The sequence below is a fragment of the Temnothorax nylanderi genome, unplaced genomic scaffold (genome assembly GCF_030848795.1).
Source record: "Temnothorax nylanderi isolate EJ_2023f unplaced genomic scaffold, tnyl_v1.0 TNYL_tig0106_pilon, whole genome shotgun sequence".
Lineage (NCBI taxonomy): Eukaryota > Metazoa > Arthropoda > Insecta > Hymenoptera > Formicidae > Temnothorax > Temnothorax nylanderi.
Window position 1 is genome coordinate 179,671 of NW_027249168.1, and position 21,493 is coordinate 201,163.

Consider the following 21,493-nt stretch of genomic DNA (forward strand, 5'->3'; position numbering starts at 1 on the left):
TAAAATAATAAAATATTGCACTAATAATTGATATTGAAATAAATGGCTGTTGATTAGTCGGCCGTACGTGGACACCGGCTAAGCAAGACTCGTCCGGAGCGAACGACGCGACGGAACGCGGTAATTGGTATACCATAAATAATACCAAATGTCCCTGTAGGCGTAGACTGACGGAAGTTACGCTCAGACAAACCGCATGTAAGCGGGATATGAGGCTGACGCGCGCGATGCAATCGTGGATGCACATTGCATTTCCGGCCGCCCGTACGATGCGTGCGCGATATTTGCGCACGCTTCTATGATCCACCTGTCACAGGCACACAAATTCGCACTCTCGCGTGTACCGTGCGTTCGCGAATCTCTGTGCCGGGGCGCGTAGAAGTGCGGAGGCGCTAATGAAAATAACGGGTTGCGTTCGCGCCTGTATTTAGCGTCTGATTTGATGATGCGGCCCGCCCATAAAGTTCCTATTTTCAGCGCGTATTCAACGTCAAAAATACCACACTCATTTCGTATTTTCATTAAATACAGCATTTGCATCGGATGAATAAAATCGATAGTTTACCGCGGATGTATATCTAGCGATGAAACACGCGATGAAAATGTGAACGAATGTGCGCGTACTGATAAAAATTAGTTCATATTATTTTGTAAAAATACCATAGATGACATGAAATTTTATTCTCCTCAGCTAATTACTATGGTGCTTTTTTCCATTTTATTACAATTATTTCTTTCCTCGTTTTCTCTCTTTCTCTTTCATTCAAATATATACAGACCTTATTTTTAACTACATAGAAAACAAAGAGAAATAGTGAAATTTAAAACAGAGCAATAAGAGGGACAAATCCATATTGGAAATCAAAACTGTATTATAGACATAGATCTTCTCTCGAGATAATTGTAAATATTACGTACCAGAAAATAAATTCGGCATAGGGAATTCGATAGGGAAGGCCACAGGGTCAAAGTCATCTCTGTCCTCGTCAGATGAATCATATCCTATACCTGTAATAAAAATAATCATTTTTAGTACGCGATGCACTTTGTACGATAAAACGTGCGCTTGCAAAATCTTAACATAAATTTTAAAATTGAAATACATCAAGTCTAGACGAATTATTTATATTTTTCATCAAATTTTCCTTAAAGCAATGTATTTTAAATTCTTTCCTTTTCGTTCTCTTTTAAATATAATGATGCATATAAAGATTTCTATAGAAACATCGTAGCAGTAGCACCTGCTTATTAATGACAAAGTTAAATGGTTTTGCAGTTTTTTTTAGATACGTCAAAATTACATTTTCCCCAGCGTTTTCAACTACTTGATCGATAATAGGCTCTTACGAAGTCATGAGTAATTACGTTATTGATGTATATAATCGTCTATTCAATTACTATTATTCAATTATTATTATTTAATCAATTTTACTTTATATCTTATACATCTTTTTCGATGCATTTAAAAGTTAAAATACGTCATATCGATGTGATCGGACTTATTCTGCAATTTATTTAGGACGGCGCTATTTAAAACTTCCTTCTCACGTTCACCGTGGCAGTGCAGCGCGTTGCGACGATATACACGCGGAAAAGTCATAATCGCCCGGGCAATTAGCCGCGAAATAACCATTAATTACATCATACATCATCCAATCCAGATAGTGGTGTGCTCGTGAAGGATTTCTAACGAATATTACCGACCGGTGTGGCCACGACACCTCAAATCCATGTGAATTTTTCTGCAAAACTGTCCGATATAGTAATATTTAACTTTCGGTGAATAAAACGAAAGAACATGTTAAAAATAATTTCACAAATTTTTGCAAATTTTTACGTTGCTGCTGTCGTAATGGAACGAAAAATTTTCCATAGAAAATACGAACTTTGATAAAAAAAAAAAGATTGATTTTAGGTTTTGTCGAAAAGATGAAAAGTTCATCACGTTGATATCAGATAATGTACGTTAAAAGATCCGATAAAAGATATATTGAAAAATTAGGGGTAATGGAAACGAGGACGAAAGTGACAATGACGTGAGGATAAAGATGAGGATGTGCCAACGATATGTTCACATCGCCGGCGTGATCGTGGCGTTTCCACCGATTATCCAATTCGGTCGTCGTCAATTCGCATTGACGGGCGGGAGTGTAGGTGTCAATTTCAGTCAATCTATTCCCCTTCTGCATGCAAGAAGCGGAGTAACGCGCGGCGGACCCGAGAAAATCCCGCGAGCGTGCGAGCTCACAACTGAAAAACGGCGGCGGAGATTGATAGAGCAGCCCCGAAACGCCCCTGAAACGGGATTGCGTTAAAGGGCCGATCTTATCGAATCGTATTCGCGGAAAAATCGATTCACCGGCGTGATATTAATTCCCAGTGAAAACGGGGATACGTGTCACAAATTAAATTGTTAATTTCGCGGGATTGATAAAACACGGGCCGCGCTCCGTTATCGATCGCTCGATAAAAGCACAAATTTTCATCGCGTAAGAGATTAATAATACGTTACGAATTTATGCGTCCACTATGCATTACCGCGTTGATAAATAGTGACAATTAATTATTTACATTGTAATACAACGTGCGAAATATATGAATGTCTATCGGGCCCGTTGTGCTTTAATACTTTACCGATATTGTTGATTATTGCGATGCATCTATTTTTGCGGTTTAATTGAGAGAACGAAGGTACGCTTTTACCTCAAAAATATAATCTGTGACAATTTTTTGCTAGATTGGTTATATAACATTCGGTGCTTTCACGCGGTGCGCGCGCGCGCGCGCGCGTTAAGGAGCTACATTAGTATGAAGAGCGATATAAATATTCATACAAATATACACGCTACAACGGAATTAATTCTTTCTGTAAATAATTTTCAATTTATATACGCCTTATAAATTGCGTGGACTCCTTCGTGATTACCGGGCCGCCCTCACCGCCGTGGTGGGTATTTCGCCAGTAAATCTAGTTGTCCGGCACCAATGTGCAAATTCTGCGTGATGGATGTAGGATAGCGCTTGAACGGCCTGCGGCACCGCGCGCCGCGCTCACGGGCGTTGTTCCCCTGAGAAATTTCCGCCGGATCGATCTATCGGGTCCGCTCGTTTTTTATACTTTCCACTTTTCTCCGCTCCAACCCCGTCCGTCGTTTCTTCGAGTGACATTAGGCGGGCTTAATGCGGTACCGCGGTAAAAAGGGGGTAACGCGGATGCGGAGGGGGGGGAGGGGGGATACGTTGTGAGCGCGAGTCGCAGCGTCGCGGTGCGACTGCCATTGACTGCAGGATGAAATAGAAGTTTCACCAGGAACGGATGGTGAACGCGTTTCGCGAACCAAGGCTGACAAATTTCCGAGAAACTTTTAGGACGTACGCGGGAGAGAATATCAAGGAGACATTAAAGAAAACGTGATGTATTATCAACGAATATTTCCGGACAAAATTATTTTTTAAAAGATCCTATCTAGCGTTAAAATTATTTTTAAAAGATCCTTTTACGAACAGATTCGCCCCTGAAGTTCGGCGTTTTCACAGCGTCCTCGGAAGCGGCTGGCAAAATTCCACTTCTTATGGGTGGACCACCACCCCACCCACGTGTGTAGCTGTCAAAAACAGATATCCTCCGGCGGCGAAAAGAGTGACGAGTATCGTCAGATATTACCGGTATTCTCCTCGAATTATCGCACATGTGGATTCTATTAGGATCGCGAACTAACTTTACGAATGAATATCGAAGTATATAGTTCGCAATTTGCGTGATTATGAATTCTCATAGAACTGCGAGAAAAAACACAGCAAAAATTAAGAATACAAACGCACATAAATTCTTTCTTATCGCGGTTGAAATCGATTTTCTAGTGTGCACAAATTTCATTTTTCTCTTTTTATTTTGCTTTCCCTAAGCCCTGCTCGATAGCAGTTTCGCGACCAACACTCACCAACTTGCCGATTAATGAAGATTACAAGATCAGGTATCAAGTTAGCGGCTCTTTTTGTTTCGTTTTTGAAAGTAATAAACTGTATTCCGAACAAGAATACACGACGATTAGAGATTTGGGATATGCAATCGTCGTGGGCCGGTCGGAATGCTTAATTAATTGGAATGCTTATCGATCGACCCAACGTGCAGCGGTTCGATATAAGGCAATTACAGTAATTGCGGTGAAGTATTAGTAGTTTTATGGGGAGTATATATGTACATGTTATATTATACGGCGAATGCAGCTGCATACGCGCAATGGTATTCTTTATATTTTAATTAGCACTTGAAGTACGTCGAAAGTTCGTCTCGAAACTTCAGCGTATTTCGTACAAAATTTGACAGCAGACACACTAATGGAAAGAGAACTTTCCCTTTCCGTCTCTTTCCGTTCGCGATATTCAAAACGCGTCATCTTACTGCATCGTTAAGAGTAAGCGTGGTTTGCTGAAGACGACCTGTATAGCGGCAGTTACCGCAGAAGATAATGATGCCGTCAATCAAACGGAGTATTAATCCGATTCATCGAAATTGACGTGAATAGATGATGATTTCTATTGTTATTGCGAGCGTTCTCTCTCTCTCTCTCTCTCTCTCTCTCTCTCTCTCTCTCTCTCTCTCTCTCTCTCTCTCTCTCTCTCTCTCTCTCTCTCTACTATTAGGGATATTATCCGTTTTTAAACGCGTAGGAAAGTTTCGTAATAGGAGCTTGCGCGATAAAACCGCCATGAAAAATGCTCGCTACCGACGACGACGATGCATCAAATTAACAGCTTAACAAGTTCGCATCGAACGATAGTTACAAATACCTGTGGATTATAAGCGATTACGGAGAACGAGGAGCAATAAAATTTCGAACCATTTCGCGCAGATTCCGGGGAAATTGCCTTTGTTTACAGCGTAATATCATATTAATGGAGCGCTTAATTAACTGGGAAGTTCGAGTATTATGCTCGCGTTATTTATAAAACGGAGATATCGCCTATTTGCGCGAAGCTCTCGGGTTCCTCGCCCTCGAACAGTGCAAATTTGTCCGGAGGGCAAAATATTTCACTTGGTTGTTTAAAGATATATTCTACGTTTCCTCTTCTGCTTCAAGATTATTTCGTCCAAACAAGTTAATTCGCAGTTCAAATCTGAAGAGAAAAATACCCGAAATTAGAATTCTGTCTCGCGTAATTGCACACGACTATAGATAAATTATTTTCACCCTTCAGGATTAGGTAAATTTTTTACTGTGTTTTCGTTAATCCAAATTTGTTTCACCTCTATATGAATTTACACCATCTTCGTTTCGCCGGCGGTGAAACAGTATGTGATTCTCTCGTGTTTTACGTCTCTTCCACCGATACACATTTTTCGAACGAAACGGGACAGGTACAGGGACCGGCCGCTCGATTGTCGGCGGACGAGCCTCGTAATTTATTTAGTCTGTTTACCGGAAGAGATGTAACTGCATGAAAAAATGCATGCCCCGTTGGAACGAGAAATTACAGGTCCGACACCGCCGCTGCGCGCACCGCGACGTCTCGTAAAATATGCTTCCCTTTTCACTCTATCGCGCGACGCGTGTATTTTACCGCGGACCACCACCCGCCATCACGTGAGGACGGATAAATATTTGTCAAAGATATTACGATCGCGCGACGTTACACTTTTTAGAGCGCTCCTTAAGTCGTACGGTAACTACGGCCGACGTTTTATTAAAATTCCTTAAACTTTGCGTTAGCGACGCGAGACGCAGGCTTTTACGTTTATTTAAATTTCCAAGAGGCTCTCAGGCTTGCGGGTCGTATGTTTTTACAGCAAAAATGCTGAGTGAGAAGAAAGAGGCGGAAGGAGAGAACTCGTCGACGGTGTAATGTGTACACGTGCATTATGTAAGGAACAAGATGTCACCGCCGAGTCGAAAAATTATTTCCCAAATTATTTCGATCATCTAAATTCTTTATCCCGCGCTCTTTATACTCGTTTCATATATTTTTTTTATGCGGTAACAAAGCGCGCGGAATTTCAGTGATTTTCTTGAACGTGTTTTAATGTCTCGTCGAAGTTATTTCAAGCGACTTGATTGCGCTGAAAATGAGTCTGCCGACGCGAGAATATTTTCGATGCGAAGAGGAATGTGAAAAATCGATAGCAGACACGAACAGGTAAAAAGCCGAGAAAAAAGGTAATATCTCGCAGCTCGTGCATATCGCGAGCTCGAGAAAAAACCGTTCACAATCTCCGAGGAAGCTGTCTCATTGCATCACCTATCGCTCGCTGTGACGTCTTCTAGTACGTATAACTGCAAGTGCATCCGGTCCCAGAGAGAGCTTTAGAAATTCTGTAGAGTCTTTTTGCTCTAACAGAATTTCATCCATTCCATAAAATATTTGTCACGTTACGCATTTATATAGATTAGTTACAATTATTATGAAAGTTTATCTACAGCTAAATTAAATGTATACATTTTTAGACGTAGAAACAACGAACTTGCCAATCGTTGCGATAAATTCCTAGCTTGGAAAAAGAAATTAGATTTTTTGTAAACTGCAATTTCCCAAGTAGTTATGTAATTTTTCTAATTGTTAATTGTATACAAAAAATGAATTAGGTGAAAGAGATATGGTAATACGAATAAATCGAGCATGCGAGAAAATCATGATAGAGGGAAGTAATTTCAAAAAGAAACTTTACTTAAAATTTAATTTAATGAAAAAAAAATTGTATTGTAGACAGGAGTGAAATGAAACATGTGGCGGGGTCCCCATATTATTTTCCTGATCTTGTTGTGAGAGCGACACGACGCGCCGGCTTTCGCTTATATCAAAGTTGCAGTTTCAACGGATGGGTTATGGCAAGGATAGACAGGGGCACCTACCAATCGAGGTGGATGAAACGGGAAGTGGTGTTGCTAGCGCAGAGCCCCGACATTATGAAACTTGGAATCGAAATAGCGCGTACCACACGAGTACGTACTCGATGTCAAAGGCGTAATAACTTGGAAGTACTTGCACGCCGTGTGGTATGACTCGCTCGATGTATAGAACGCACACGGCACACGCGCACACGCACGTATACACACAAGCGCAAGCGAATTCGCGTGTGAATAACTCGCTCGTACATCATCCGCGCGTTCGAAGGAGTTATTGCACGCTGAGTGGAGGCAAATGCATCAGATTGACACGCGGCAGTCGCGGCACCGTATTACGCACCCTGCGTACATGGGGTGGTTCGGTAGGTTCGATTTCACAGAAATTACGAATCGAGAATTTGAGGGTTTATCGCCTGTGCATTGAGCGCCGAGGATATACACGTGTGTGGAGTCTAAAGACGCCCAAGTCTCAACGTGACTTAGGTGCCTTCAGTGCATTACACGTTAAGTAGCAATATTGCGTAACAGACTGTGCTCCCCAGGTGTGTTAAATGACGTAATAATGAAATCTTAAAATTATGACCGTATTCCAAGTCGCACACACACGTCTTCAATTGGACACGAGTTGACGCTATTTATAGTACTAGCATCTGTGAAATTGTTACATATAGATTCTTCAGACTAAACATTTCACTTACTGGCGATATAATTATCAAATTTTGCTGTTTTTAACATACACCTTTGACCTAAAAATGGTGTTCAACGGAAACGAAGGTATGCCTAACTAATTAACAATTTTGTATATGTGACGCTTGAAAAGGACCTAAACCCGAGGTCGAAACGTAGCGTTCCTTTGAATAAAGTTGGCCAGTTGGGTCGAATTAAGTATACCCAAGCGAATTTCTAAACATTTCCTTTTTTTAATATGTTGTGAAGATGATTTCATGCGCGATAAAAATAAAATGTATGTAAAGTGAAAAGTTATATCTGTGATAAATGTAGTTTTAAAATATAGATTCATACATTAGAGTAGCGCAGAAATTGATCGCAGGATAATAGGAAGTATTACTTATGCACATTGCATCACGATAAATATAAGATCATGATAAAGCGAGTGATAAATAGACACTCTTGCACGATGATTGGAAGCCGTTAGGTACTTTATCCTGTTGTCTCATATCTCGTAATTTGTCATATCTTTTCTTGTACATCGATGAAACGTATTATTTGACAAATGCATAGTTCAAAAGCTAGAATGCGTTGCAAAAATATTACTCCTAATCTAATGAGTAACGATTTGATTGTCACAAATAAAACAGAAATTCTATGATATCTAGATCACAGACCTAGTTAGACGCGTTGAAACATCAGATTTCGTTCGCGAAACAAAAATGGAAATTCTCTCGTGTTCAAACGAATTGCTATACAAGGATAAAAGGCATTCCAGCACGGGATGCAGATGGTCCCGAATTTGCGCGCTATCCCGCATTATCGGAGACTACCGTGTTAATCCGATTCGCGTTAAGCCGGAAAGGCTTTTTTTTGCGAACGAAAATACGAGCGCTCGTTGTGTTTCGCGCGCTTTTTCCGCACGATTTTATCGATCACACCACGGTGGTTTTCGGAAATGCGATGATCACGCAAAGCGAGGATTACCGACACACGCGCGTGTACGTCGCTTCGCTTAAGTAAAGATCAATACGATGTCTCGACGATAAATTCCTTCACGTTCTTCAACGGCATTAAATACTTGAGACGCACGGATTATACGCCTCGGCTCAGTGAATGTTGCGTGAGCGGTTAAAAGGAGAGAAGAGCTCTATGAGATGTGACGCGCTTAGGGATTTTGAGCGTGATATAAGATGCTATCACGCATCTTTCAAGACAATTCGAAAATAGACCCGATAAAGATACTACTAATGACGGAATATACATATATATTCTTTTTTTTTTTAAATTAGATGCAAAAGGCAAATGTCTTTTTCTGCAAGCATCGATAATAAATAAATATCCATTTGTAGATTTCCTGATTTTATTTTAATAATTTCAAGTCAATAATTTTGAATACATTAAGTTAATATACTTTAATAATTTTAAGTTAAAAATTAATTGAAAATAACATTTAAATTATTTAACATTATTTAGATATAATTAATGTTATGCACTTAAAATTCACAAGATAATATGTGCAATTTTTTTCTTATCGCTCAGCTTAGAATTTACGCGAATAGATATGATGGAAAACAAACTGCTCACGATACGTAATATATTCTCCTATTTCAGTTGACACGCATATCTCTCTTCTCCCTGTCAGGGAACAAAGACTTGATTATGGCTACATACTTTTTTCTGAGAACCTTTAAACACACAATCAGCTTGTTGCTAATTAGTCACCGTTATACCTGCGCCGTTTCTATATGCAATATGCTTATTATCACGAGACTGTCGAGGTCGCATGTACGGAAATATACAGAGAATCTTCATTTTTTCATGTCTACCAAATGCGTCATTTTTCGCGTAACTAATGTACGCGTAACATGATTCCAAGAGACATATATAAAAAAAAAGAGAAAGGAAAAAAAAGTTTCGTACTATCCCCGTTATCTTGCGTATCCCTACATTGAACTGGAAACTCCATTAATCTTCTTTTCTAGATGATTTATTTAACACCTTGTTCTCTCCTTCACAAAATATTAGTATATTACTCTACTCTGAGATACGTTTATTTCCCGACCGATAATTATATATACGCGAATAATTCCGCAATCGTAACTTATACGTATCTTATTTTCAATAATCCTCACGCCACGAGTTGTGCCCTTTGCAATATTATTTCAAGGTACAGCCAAGACTGACGCGCAAAAACCTTTGCTTTTATAATTGTTGATTCCAAAAATCGACGAAAATCTATTTCTTGTGCCTGTGGATCGAACCGTTTCATACCTCCTGAAATTATACGGTAAGTCCTCCCGGCGAGGTCACGCTTGCCACTGCTGAAAATCAATGGTGCATTGACTTTTGCTCCCGACAGATTCGGCGAAACGCGAGATTGGATTTCAATTTGTTTCGGAGGAATATTCGTTATCCTCGTTATTAGACTTTCGGAAAGGCGGCGATTACGGCGGCGCGATATATGCGACAAAAAGCGAGCGAGCGAGCGAGATGAGACGAGGGAAGCGCTAATGATTGGTTTCAAACGAATTTCCACCCGGCAGATCCGATTTCGATGTCCGTGCGCGATATGCACTCACCTATTCATAATTACTCTATCGTTCTCCCGCCGCCACCATCGCCAAGGGTCGCGGCAGTTTATGGCTTCGCGACTCGCGGGTAATTGGATTGTCTGCCGCCGACTGACCCGAACGGCCATCCCATAATTCTTTACGTCAACAAGAATGGCTACGGCACGTTGCGCGTTTTGTGCGCTGCACATTAGTGTTTGTCTTCTGTGATATTTCCCGATAAAGTATTTTTTCTATTTGTTTTTACTTAAAAGCGCATTTGTATTGTTTTAGTGTCGCTTCATCGTTTAGACGTGATAACAGTTAATTAAGCCAATTTTATAAACTAAGTTGATTACTATGTAACGTCAAAAAAAACTCTTGAGAATAAAATACTAAAAAAAATTTAACCTTTAATATTGACTCATTTATAAAAATTTTCGTGACCTGGAAAGCTTATGATATAAACTATGCAAATGTATTCGTACATTATAATAATTATTATGACCAGCAGTCGCAAATATGATAAAATGGCAAAGCTAAAGCTCGTAAATACGTGGCCATATAGTAGTTGCTAAACACAAAACTCGATTTTATCGTTTCGTGAATATTGACGGCGAGCTCGTCCTTTTCGTAATCGCTTCCTAAAGCTGGCTGTATTTCCTTTTCTTGCTTCTCGCGAAAGCGTTAATACGGAAAGTTTCGCATGTAAAGTTTTATTCGATTTTATTTAATTGAAGAGTTTTTACGTCTCGTTAGTTTCGTTCGTCGTTATTTCGGTAACTTAAAAAACGTTCTTGACATTCATTTCATAAAATATTAGATCGTAAGAGTAGTCTGGGTCGAAATAGTTTTCGATTGTGCGATTATAGAAGGTTGGAAGAAAGCAGGAAAAATGCACGTTAAAAATTTCCTGGAATAACAAATCAGGCGAATGTAAATTTAATGCGCAGATACTGTCAACGTAATGCGTTCCTCTCATGACTCTTGTCTCTTGTACATTTTAAATGCGTAGAATTATAAATTTACTACCTTAAAAAAATTTCGTGATATACTACTACTAAAATAAAATTTTAAAAAAATTATTTAAACCTATATATGCGATAGCCAGACTCTCTAAGATTAAAGGATTAAAAATACTTCTCCCGCATAAATTTTGTAGACAAAGCGCAGCGTCGCGTTGAAGAGTAAGTCTTTCTCTTTAAAACCGTTTGCATTTTCCACGTGAATGCGCAATATGATTTGTTTGATTCGAGAACTACGCCCGAATAATGTTTTTATTATCTACCGCTTCATTGCTGCGCGTGTGCAGCAAATGGCGATAGGCAAATTACCTGCCAGTAAAGACTTTTATGCGTGATGTTTAACGGCGGCGTTTCTTTCACACATATGCACGATCGCGACGATACATGTTGCATTAAACGACGCCGTTAAATCACTATAACGGCCATGGCATCGCAAGTGTTCGTGCTTTTAAGCAAGGTCCAATGTCGATATTATACCTAGCACGATGTGAACGACCAATAAATATATGTAAATCAGCCTTGACACGCGAATAATTTATAAAATTATAAATTAATTCTTCTCACAATGCATTTTATTATAAAATATTAATTATCTCTGTGACATCAGTGGCAGTAGGTACATTATTTACTTTCTGAAAATTTAAAAATTACTTGTAGACAATGTAGACATTTTCTCATTTTCGCTTTTGTTTCACAAATTACTTAATATAAATTGCAATTATGTATGTTCTAAAGATTCTTCCTCTTCTTATTCTTGTGCCATACGCTCAGCAGCGTGTAGGTGATTAGTTGTCCGAAACTTAGGGAACGAGCAAAGGCTCTAAGGCTTAGATTACACAAGGCAATGTATGGTACCCTTGTATAAATGTTATTATAACAGCATGTTACTTACGCAAATTACACGCTGCGCATGGTAAAATGCATTGTCGGGACAAAAGTGCACGAGTTGAAGCTAAGGACGCGCTTTACTTTAATCCTGAAATGTATACTCGTTTCATCTTATGTCGTGTGCCTAGGAGACACCCTATCCCACGATATCCCATAACAAATTGCTCCGAAGAGGACTTTTGCGCAAATAAAAAGATTGTACGTGTAAAGGCTGACAATTTACTTTATGAAAAAATACTCAACTAAAAATTTAAATGTGCGAGTAATATTTCCTTGAAACGATATGCATTTAATCTTACATATATATTTATATTTATTGACAATATAATTATATTAATCTTTATATCACACGATACTCCTTTGATGTCTTATTATTGATTGAATTTAGATATGTATATTTAGATTTTAGATTGAATTAACGGCGGAGCGAAGTAAAAATATTATAGATACCGTTTTCACATTTAGAGTTTCATTGACCTATCGGAAATATTCGCTTTAAAGATATGAATAATATTGAAGCACACGTCTGATATACGAAATTGTTAGATAAGAGTAATTCTATAGATTTAATGTACTATATAACTTCTTACGCTTCTATGCTGTTTTGAATTTACGTGCATTTATTTTTATTACCGAATACGTTACAGATTAATCATCGCTCGTAACTGTCGGATCACGTGTCTACAGGATAGGTTTTGCTCTATGCAGTTAATTGCGCAGAATCGCAGTCGAGATATTGACCTCAGGACTACGTCGGAGAGACGGGAGAAACAAAATAAAAAAAAAGATGCGCCGACAAAAAGTTCGCGGCGTACTGCCTTTTTTCATTTAAATGGCTGTAAGGCGACGGCGGGGACGCAGGCTGCATACTTAATGGAGGCATATTCCGCGGTGCCACTGCCACTCAAGGCAAGCCCAACACTACGTCAACGGGGTCAGGCTGTTCGCGACAGGAAAATAATATGAGTTGGTCATAATCCGCGGCAGCACTTCGCCTCCAGATACGGAGGTGCACAACGAACTAAGCCGCAAGGACACTCCACGTACGGAGTCGCGCGAGGTATACAGCGAGCGAGAAAAATAATGATGACTGGTAGAAATGTCTTTCGTCGTTTTTTTTTTGAATTTTTCCAAGGGAAATATCACAGATAAATGTACATTCGGTCCACTTGACGCTACAAATGCTTTGAAGCGTTCTTCTTCTCCTTCTTTCTTCATTGAAAGAAAGGAGAAGAGGAATGCTTAAATTATATTAGATATATCGTTTTTATCATTATAAATTCATAAATACGATACAGCCGTAGGTGATGCGTGTTGGCGTTGTCGTCCACTGTAAAAATTACGTGAGATCGAGGTGAGAGAATTTCTTAACGGCAAAAAACGGAGGGGCATAAAAGTATCCGACCAGAGGTACATTATTGCTCTTTGCCCATGCAATCGTGCTGCGCTATCGTGTACGTCACGCATCCGCATTGTACCGCGCGCGGGCAATATAATACGTACACGTGCACCGGTGCGATTGCACGTGTGAAGCGGGCGGGTGAAAGGGAAGGCCGGCGACAGGAGGCTCGTCGAACGCGATGCGGAACATAGGAAGAAGGAATGGCATTACCGGATTGTGCAATAGACAGGCGACGACGACTGAATCAACTACTCGGAGACCAAACGAGGTGAGGTGTAATTAGTCACGATTTTTTTCCCGCTGTAATTGGCGTCGAGCGAATTGAGTGATTAACGCGACACATAAGACACATTTTTACGCGAACGCGAATTTACTCGCGTGCATGATGTACGATGATGACTCGCGCTAGTGTATTGAATGAAACGGAAAATACTTATTAATACGACCGCGATTGGCGTAATGAGATAAATACATACTAGTACACCAGTATCAGCGTTACGAAAGCTAATTTCGATAACGTTGAGTAAAATTGAACATTGACTGTCTGGTCGAAAAAGTAAACGTATATGTAACTTTATATTCTGAAGTTTATGAAATCATACGTGGCATCTGTAAATCGTGCCGATATCTTATGTAATTTGAAATATATAGAAATCGAGTAGCAACATAATTGATCGTTAACAAGCGTATCTCCCTTTATACGCCTGCACACATATGCCCGATGGAACGGCTCGCAAATTCGACTGTTATCGCTATAGAAAATTATTATATAGTATCGATTTTTGCATAAAGTACAATTACTCGCGCAGATAAACCGCAGAGCAGCGAGCGGAGCAGAGAGCACGCCGTCGCTAAACGCGGCACTAAACGTCATGTTTGTTGCACAAAAGAGATTTACGATTGCAGGTGATTACGCAGCCTCTCGTCTTGGAAGCGACGTGCGATTACCCAGCAGTGACGATTATGTGTTCTTAATAGGATTAAGCGCAATCTGCTTATACCCCGCCGTGACAGGACTCGCGCTGTTTGATGCTTACAAACCGCCACCTATCTGCCAATCCGGGCGCGAGGCGAACGAAGCGAAGCTCACCGCGATCGAAACTCGCCGAAACTCGATTTTCGTAACTTGTTGGCAAGTCGCCGCCGCCGCCGTCCCGGGGAAGTCTCAAAAATTACATTATTATCCGGCTGTCACCCGGTTGTCAGCGAGCGTAATGAGAGCAGACGTTCTCTCTCCTGCGGAGACCGCGTTGTAACGGCGAAATTTCGCGGCATGGAAACTGGCAGGTGCATCACGTTAAGAGAAACACCTCGCCGGAGGCGTCATACTCCTCACCGAAGTAACAACGGACGCGTAACGCGCTCACCCATGGCGAAAGAAATTTAATTGTATGGTTGTACGCGCCGCCTGCTCGCCTGCCACTGCCGAACGGGCCACTAATGATTCAATAATTACGAAACTTCTCCCCTGAGGCTCGACTATCGTCCGCCGCGTATTTCTCCCGGTATCTTTTGCAATAACAATTAACAATCTGAAAGCTTTGATCGTTGTTTCACAGCTCGAAGTTATTCAGAACGTACCGTAATACGCGTGGCGCGTCACGATGGCACTGCAGGTTAAAATATTCGTATCATTTGGTGCTTCAACGAATATGCACAAAGTTCCGCGACTGTTTTACAAATGTTGCTCTCCGCAATAATGCGGCATGCATTTATGCATGTACAATTATTCGAATGCAAACTCGTTAATATGTTTTAGACGCAGGGCTGCTTGCGTCGTAAAAATCATAAACGATATTTTTAAACAGATGAGGAAACGAACGTATTCACATTCCAAAATGCACTGCACAAAGCCGAAATGAAAGTTTAACGTTACATTATTAATATTATACAAAAATTATATAAAAATTATAAAAAAATAATTTCATAAATAATAAATAATATTCGTTTAAATAATTAAAATGTTTCTCATTTATTTTAAAGAAATTTAAAGGAACATTATATTCGATACTCGAAAAGTTATTACATTCAAAATTATTATATTTACTAATCAAACCGTTTTACAAGTAAAAACGTTTTACGAGTTGTATGTTAAACTGTTTTATGAATATAACGCAAAGTAATTGAACTTTCAATTCCGATATAGAAGAGGGTCTTGATAAATTAGCGACGAAATTGTAATTCGCAATTTGCCGGAAAAGCCAGGTCGATTTATTTTTGTAAAGATTTCTGCACGGTTGAAAACGGTCGAGACACACAAATGTCGGCCCGAGAGATAAAGTTACATTAAAATCAAGAGGAATAAATTGGAGTTCGACGGGAACTCGCTCGGACAATTATCTTGGGGACGTAGCAGCTCCAATTAAACGAGCTTTCTGCCGTTCCCGTCTCGCAAAATCGGGTCCGATGCTAATTAGCAAAGTCTATGGCTGGAAGTGAATTTCATATCGAGTTGTAATCGAGTAAACAACGGCCTTAAGTAGTTCGAGCGTGCTATCTGCTTCCACGATTTCTTCGTGACCTGACATTCAATCGCGATATTCGCCGGCCGGGAGCACCCGTCTTGCCTTATAACGACGCATAAATGTCGCGAACCGAAAATAATCTCGAAGAATCGTTTAACGCGACAAACGGAGCCGCGATAAATGTCGGTGCTTCGACGAGTGCATAGAATATAGGCGTGAATATGTAGATTGCGTTTTATTACCATTACGATCGTAATTAAGACCTAGGATGGTGAAGATTCGAGCTTTCTTTATCTATCTATCTCTCTGTTTCACCGGAAGTTTCAATAATTTATTCGTCAAATGTTTAAACTACGAGTTTACAAATTATTTAGCTTTGAGTTTCCTCGACATATAGTACATATATCATGGTGCACTTATATTTGGTTATTTAAAAAGGACAAGAAGTTAAATATAATAAATATTTTTTTTGCGATCTGAATCTATAAGCTAACTGAAATATTTACTTATTCGATCCACCAACAAAGAGCTTGCAGATGCACTATTAATTCGCTATCCGACATTAATTTAAATGTGGTTTTACCACATCGACTTTTATTGATTTAACATAGCATTTTGTCGCATAGCTGCACATTTTGAAATCGAAAGAACCGATTATAGCACAATGGAATATTCCATTAACCGACTTCAACAATCCGGTTTATAGTTATAAATGAACTATCTTAAGAAGATTACGAACGACAATTTTAAATAATAGTTAAACGGCAATTCTAAATTAAGAGAGAGAGATCGGTATAAAATTATATTATTCCATAAAATATTACGTTGACGAAAATGACGGATAATTATGTCGAACGCTACTTACTTAAAAAATCGCAATTACGAAATTAAATTGCAATCATGAACAGTTGTCTTAATTTAGATTCAATTGACGAGTGATTATTAAACGAGAAAATACTTGGCGCTAAGAAGAATAATACAGAACGATTTTCTTGCGAGAACTCTTGAAACCAGAATTTAATTAAGGAATATAATCACGTTCACTACAATCGACACCAAGCTAAAAACTGATTTAGACATCGGAAAGTTAACAGGAATTTTATAACGTATTTTGAATACAATAAACGCTGACGTCACGACGTAGCGCGTAAGCTTGAAAATCTCCACGACAGCTCGTCGTGGAAATTCGATCTTTATATCCGTGATACAGTTATTCGAGACGTGCGCGCAAGTAAAAAAAAAAAAGAAAATTCGAAGTCTAATTTGAAAAAAGAATGTCGCACTCACTTGGGAATCCGCGTGCGCACGCGACGAAGCACGCCGCAACAAGAAGAACGTAGACGAACGTTTTCATTCTGACGCACTCAGGGAACGTCGGCAACTCGAGAAACTGACCAGGGACCGCCTGCTACCTCGACGATGCCTCGATCGACACTAAAACGGTCCACCCGAACGGACGGCTGTCACGTACGACGACTCGCGAAAGGATCAAGGTTACTTGCCAGACCGGCTCGTGGAAAACACCGACGCTTTGCCCCGCGGCTTTTGCCCGCGCCACGGCTATATGCGATCCCCCGATCGCGGACGCGCCAATGAGCGCCGAAACGGCCGTCACGTGGCGCGGAGTCACGTGATCGCGAGCGAAGCGCGGCGCGCGATTTTGAGTCACGTCGCGGCTTTTCCTGGTATCGGCAATCTCTATAATTCTACGTAGTTATCGGATCAAGTATAATGTGCACCGACAATCGTGTCTACGATTTTTACAGCGATTCTACAAGTCGACGAACAATCGCGCGTGTATTGATAATTATGCGAGTGCCAGACTAAGTCCATAACACGTCGTGAGTAATATATTCCTGTTCCGAGTAAACACCGCGAACGTTATCGCGGCTGTCGTCGACTTGCAATTAGTTCGAAAACCATTACTCACGAGACCTTCCGAGAAAAAAAAACCCGAAGACAAATGGCGCGAATAACAGTTTCAGTTTTAGGCTGAGAGAGACGTTGAGAAATTTTGCAATCTTGATGAAAACGGGTCACAGAGGAGACGGTGGCTCGCCTCGCACGGAGGATCCTTATCGTACGCACGTGGCGTAAGCGAGGGTGATATGCGTACGCGAGTGTGTACGTAAGCGATCGTGCGTGTATATGCTCTCGTCTGTGTGTGTGTGTGTATTGTAATGCGGGCTATTATTATTATTATTGCAGAAACCGCAGCGGTGCAGCGGTGTAGCGGGCGAACTAGCGCAGCGGAACACGATAATTATCGTGCGTCTCACAACAAGCTTGTGTGTACATGCGGGCCGCCTTACGCACGCATCGGTGTACCGGTTGCCATGCTTGCGCGCTTTCGCGTAAGAAGTCTGTTACATGAACCGCCGAGAAACTTCGGAACCAGACGAGACTTGCCTGACAAGATGCTTAACCCTGAGACACGAGCTACTTTTACAACCGCGAAGACGTAACAGATTACTTCGAATAAATTGTTACCGCACAAAATTCTAGCGTCTAGACTAAATTGACGCTTTCGCGAAGAGACTATAATCTGTTTATAATCTTTTAAAATTACTTGGAGACATGAAAATGCAAAGATGTCAAGCTTCTACAAAGACCTGTATTAAAAGGGTACTCGAGAGAATATTTGCGTTTAGTATAAAGTTAACAGTAAATTAAGGTGAAATATGTTCGGAATAAAAATTATGTCTTTGCAGTGCGGCGTTTCAGTATTATTCGTAAAAGCTATACCTATAAATTTCGCCGTTACATGTTGATAAAAGCAGTAATTGCGAGGTGAAACACCCTGTTATTAGGTATACGCGATCGGACCTTGTGATCGGTTACGTCAGGACTGTATATTTATGTAACCATGCCGTTTTCTAAGAATAGTTGGAATCGTGTAATTCATATATTTTTTTCATCATCTCAAATAAGGTATAAGCTACGAACACGCACTCCTCACTACGTTACTTTCATAGATTTTCCATCGCACGCGATTCATATTGTGCGCTCTGCGCAAAATCGTAGCAAAAATAGACACGGGCGATTCATTGTAATAGATAAATGTGGCATTATGCGACGTCCATTTCGTCGTCTCTCTACCGCGTATGAATTTAACCTTGCACCTATTATCGCTCTAGGTATTTCCGGCTACCGTAACATATCATTGTGATAGCTGCTACCTGAAAGATATCGTCTAACGCTGAGTTAACAGCGGAAACTGAAGCTAAAGCTGCAATAAACATATCAAATAGATTCATCGAAATAACTGCCTCAGATAAATTAAATTGTATAAAATTATAATTATAAATTTCAATTACATTAATTCAATTAAGAATTTAGCTGACAATGAGTTCGAAATTTCATTTCACCATACGTCGAATAATTTCCATTCCTTCGAGGAAAAGAGTATTCGAGTAACTGAGTCTTAAGCATTATCTAAATGTGAATTAACATCAAGCAATAATAAACCTTTGGTCAGTCGAGCAATCTGAAACAATTGCTTTGTTTTCTTTTGATTCAGATTTCTTGGGAAGCGACTCTTAAACCAGTCTTTATTTCATGATGCGCCTCATCTTACCTATCGTAAGAAACAATTTTTTAACCGCAGCCTTTTTGCACGCGTCATCAGAATAAAATGAGTCCTTGCTCATGGCATAACTGCGTCAGCTATTGTTCGTCGATGCGATTAGTCACAAACGGACAAATGCGCGATGGGTTAATAACAAGAGAGAAAAAGAGAGAGAGAGAGAGAGAGCTTGGGCCCGGGTCGAATGCCGTTAAGTCGTGCGTTCAGTGACCGCAGCGACACACGGCGGCCTGCAAACAACAGACAGTTTGATTAAAAGTAATTGCGTATGTCCGATGTAGCCGGGATTTTGGACGAATTTTCGAATCGGTCGCGTCGCGCGCCGCATCGCGCCGTGTTCATTCACAGGCCGCTGGTAATTTCGCGAAAATGCATTTCACGGGTCGATTGCAATGTGGATCACGCTGTTGTTTTCGGCTCCGTGCTCGCTTCCTGCGATCCTTCCGGCCCGAGCGTACCAGCCGCTATAATTTATGATGCGGAAGAGCCGGTATAATGGCCACACGAGCAAGCCGAAGGCGACTGCTCTCGTCGTCGTGGACTCTTGCCACTGTGAAGTGCGCGAGCAATCGGCTAAATGTATTTAACGGCGCGTCGGGAGACGCAGCGTGCATAATTTAAATTCCGCATTCCGTTTCCTATATCGAGCGCCGAACTCCATAGAGACTTGCCCGCATCGCGTTAACGACGTTTGTCGGGTGTTTTAATTATAAAGAAGACATCGCGTGGATTGGACACAAAAAACTGATCTATAATAGCTTTCCTGATTATCCGAAAAATACCACGTAGGGACATATTGCATTTTAATTAAATGACTGTTGTATAATTATCGTATTTTCGTCAATAATTTAATGTAACGACAAACATCGTTAACGATACGGAGATATCGTTATTATACGTTTATTCGCTGCTCGTATGCCCTCATTAAAATACAGCCTTGGGCAATTTTCATGAAGAAGACAATATACATAAATTAGAATGTCATAATAAAGTTTTATGATATCTTTTTATTTACTTTTTTCTTCATTTTGACTTATTGTTAGTTTCTAATTGTAATCCGTATCTTTATATGCTGATATAAACATTTTCATTAATTATTCATGCTTCCCCATGTTGTCTTTTTATAAATGCGACAAGAATCTCCGCAGACAGCTAAAAAAAAATGGTTATGCTCGCTATTTGCAATGTATCATATGGATATCTCAATCGTACTGCCGGGGATATATCAATGTGCTTTTATTTTACTTCGAGGCTGCACTTTGATTTTGAAATTTAAATGAGAATGTTCGCTAGTCTTATTGCGTCGTCGATCCGTTTATATAATGTAAATGATTCTTTAGCTAAAAATAGCTAGAAGACTCTCTTGCAAAAACTCCAATAAATAGCGACACGTAATTTACTGCGATAAATACAGTTATTTAGTCTTGTCTATCTTGTCTACCTTAAGAGATAAGAACATTGTATTTGTAAGAATTGTAATTCGCAGCACGAAAATAAGGTGAGCAAAATCCTTCATCGTATATAGTATATAAAATATCTGTAAAATACACTAATGTGACCACCTCATAATTTAAAATTATTTTGTTTCTCTGCGCATAAAACAGTGCTGTACAAGTGCTATGCACAAGCTGTCGCCGTCACATTCTTGCAAAATGATAACTGTTTTGACAAGGTAAGGTAATAATGGGAATTTTTCTGTCTCAATCTGCTATATGTCTGCAATTTGACAAACGCATTAGCTCGTTAAGCGCAAGCAGTTTGCGATTAAACTTTAGTAATTCCCCTTTGAAAAGCTCGAGACCGAGTCGATTAAGGGTAACTACTGTAACTAGCATCGTATACAAAAGTTCTTGTTCAAAGTACAGAAAGTAATGCGACAATAGATCATCGTTAAGAAATATAAGAAAAATGTGAAAAATATATACATATATAAATATACTCCGAGACATACAATAATGTAAAAGTAATTTTTGTAACAAAATTAAGAATAAAATTATTAATTATCAATCGAATGAAATATATTCTCGACGAGATATATTATCTCGATGACACGTTCGCACTTAG

The 21,493-nt window shown here is 39.9% G+C and overlaps 1 protein-coding gene and 1 long non-coding RNA gene across 3 annotated transcripts in view; one reads left to right on the plus strand and one right to left on the minus strand.

The window, feature by feature from the left end:
- Nucleotides 1–17,364, minus strand: part of LOC139775831 (icarapin-like) — a 28,544-nt gene extending 11,180 nt beyond the window's left edge. Inside the window, exons 1-2 of the mRNA XM_071712132.1 lie at nt 17,131–17,364; nt 919–1,008 (exon numbers count right to left, since the gene is read on the minus strand). Of these exons, the coding sequence (XP_071568233.1) occupies nt 919–1,008; nt 17,131–17,197 (157 nt within the window). The 5' untranslated portion in view covers nt 17,198–17,364. The remainder of the gene's footprint in view (nt 1–918; nt 1,009–17,130) is intronic.
- A 140-nt stretch (nt 17,365–17,504) lies between these two features.
- Nucleotides 17,505–21,436, plus strand: LOC139775832 (uncharacterized). 2 transcript variants are annotated; one of them, XR_011718946.1, is made up of 2 exons: nt 17,505–17,971; nt 18,052–21,436. It is a non-coding gene; the product is annotated as an uncharacterized lncRNA (long non-coding RNA). The 2 variants fall into 2 exon arrangements; XR_011718945.1 differs by having other exon boundaries at nt 17,505–17,967.
- The last annotated feature ends 57 nt before the right edge of the window (nt 21,437–21,493 follow it).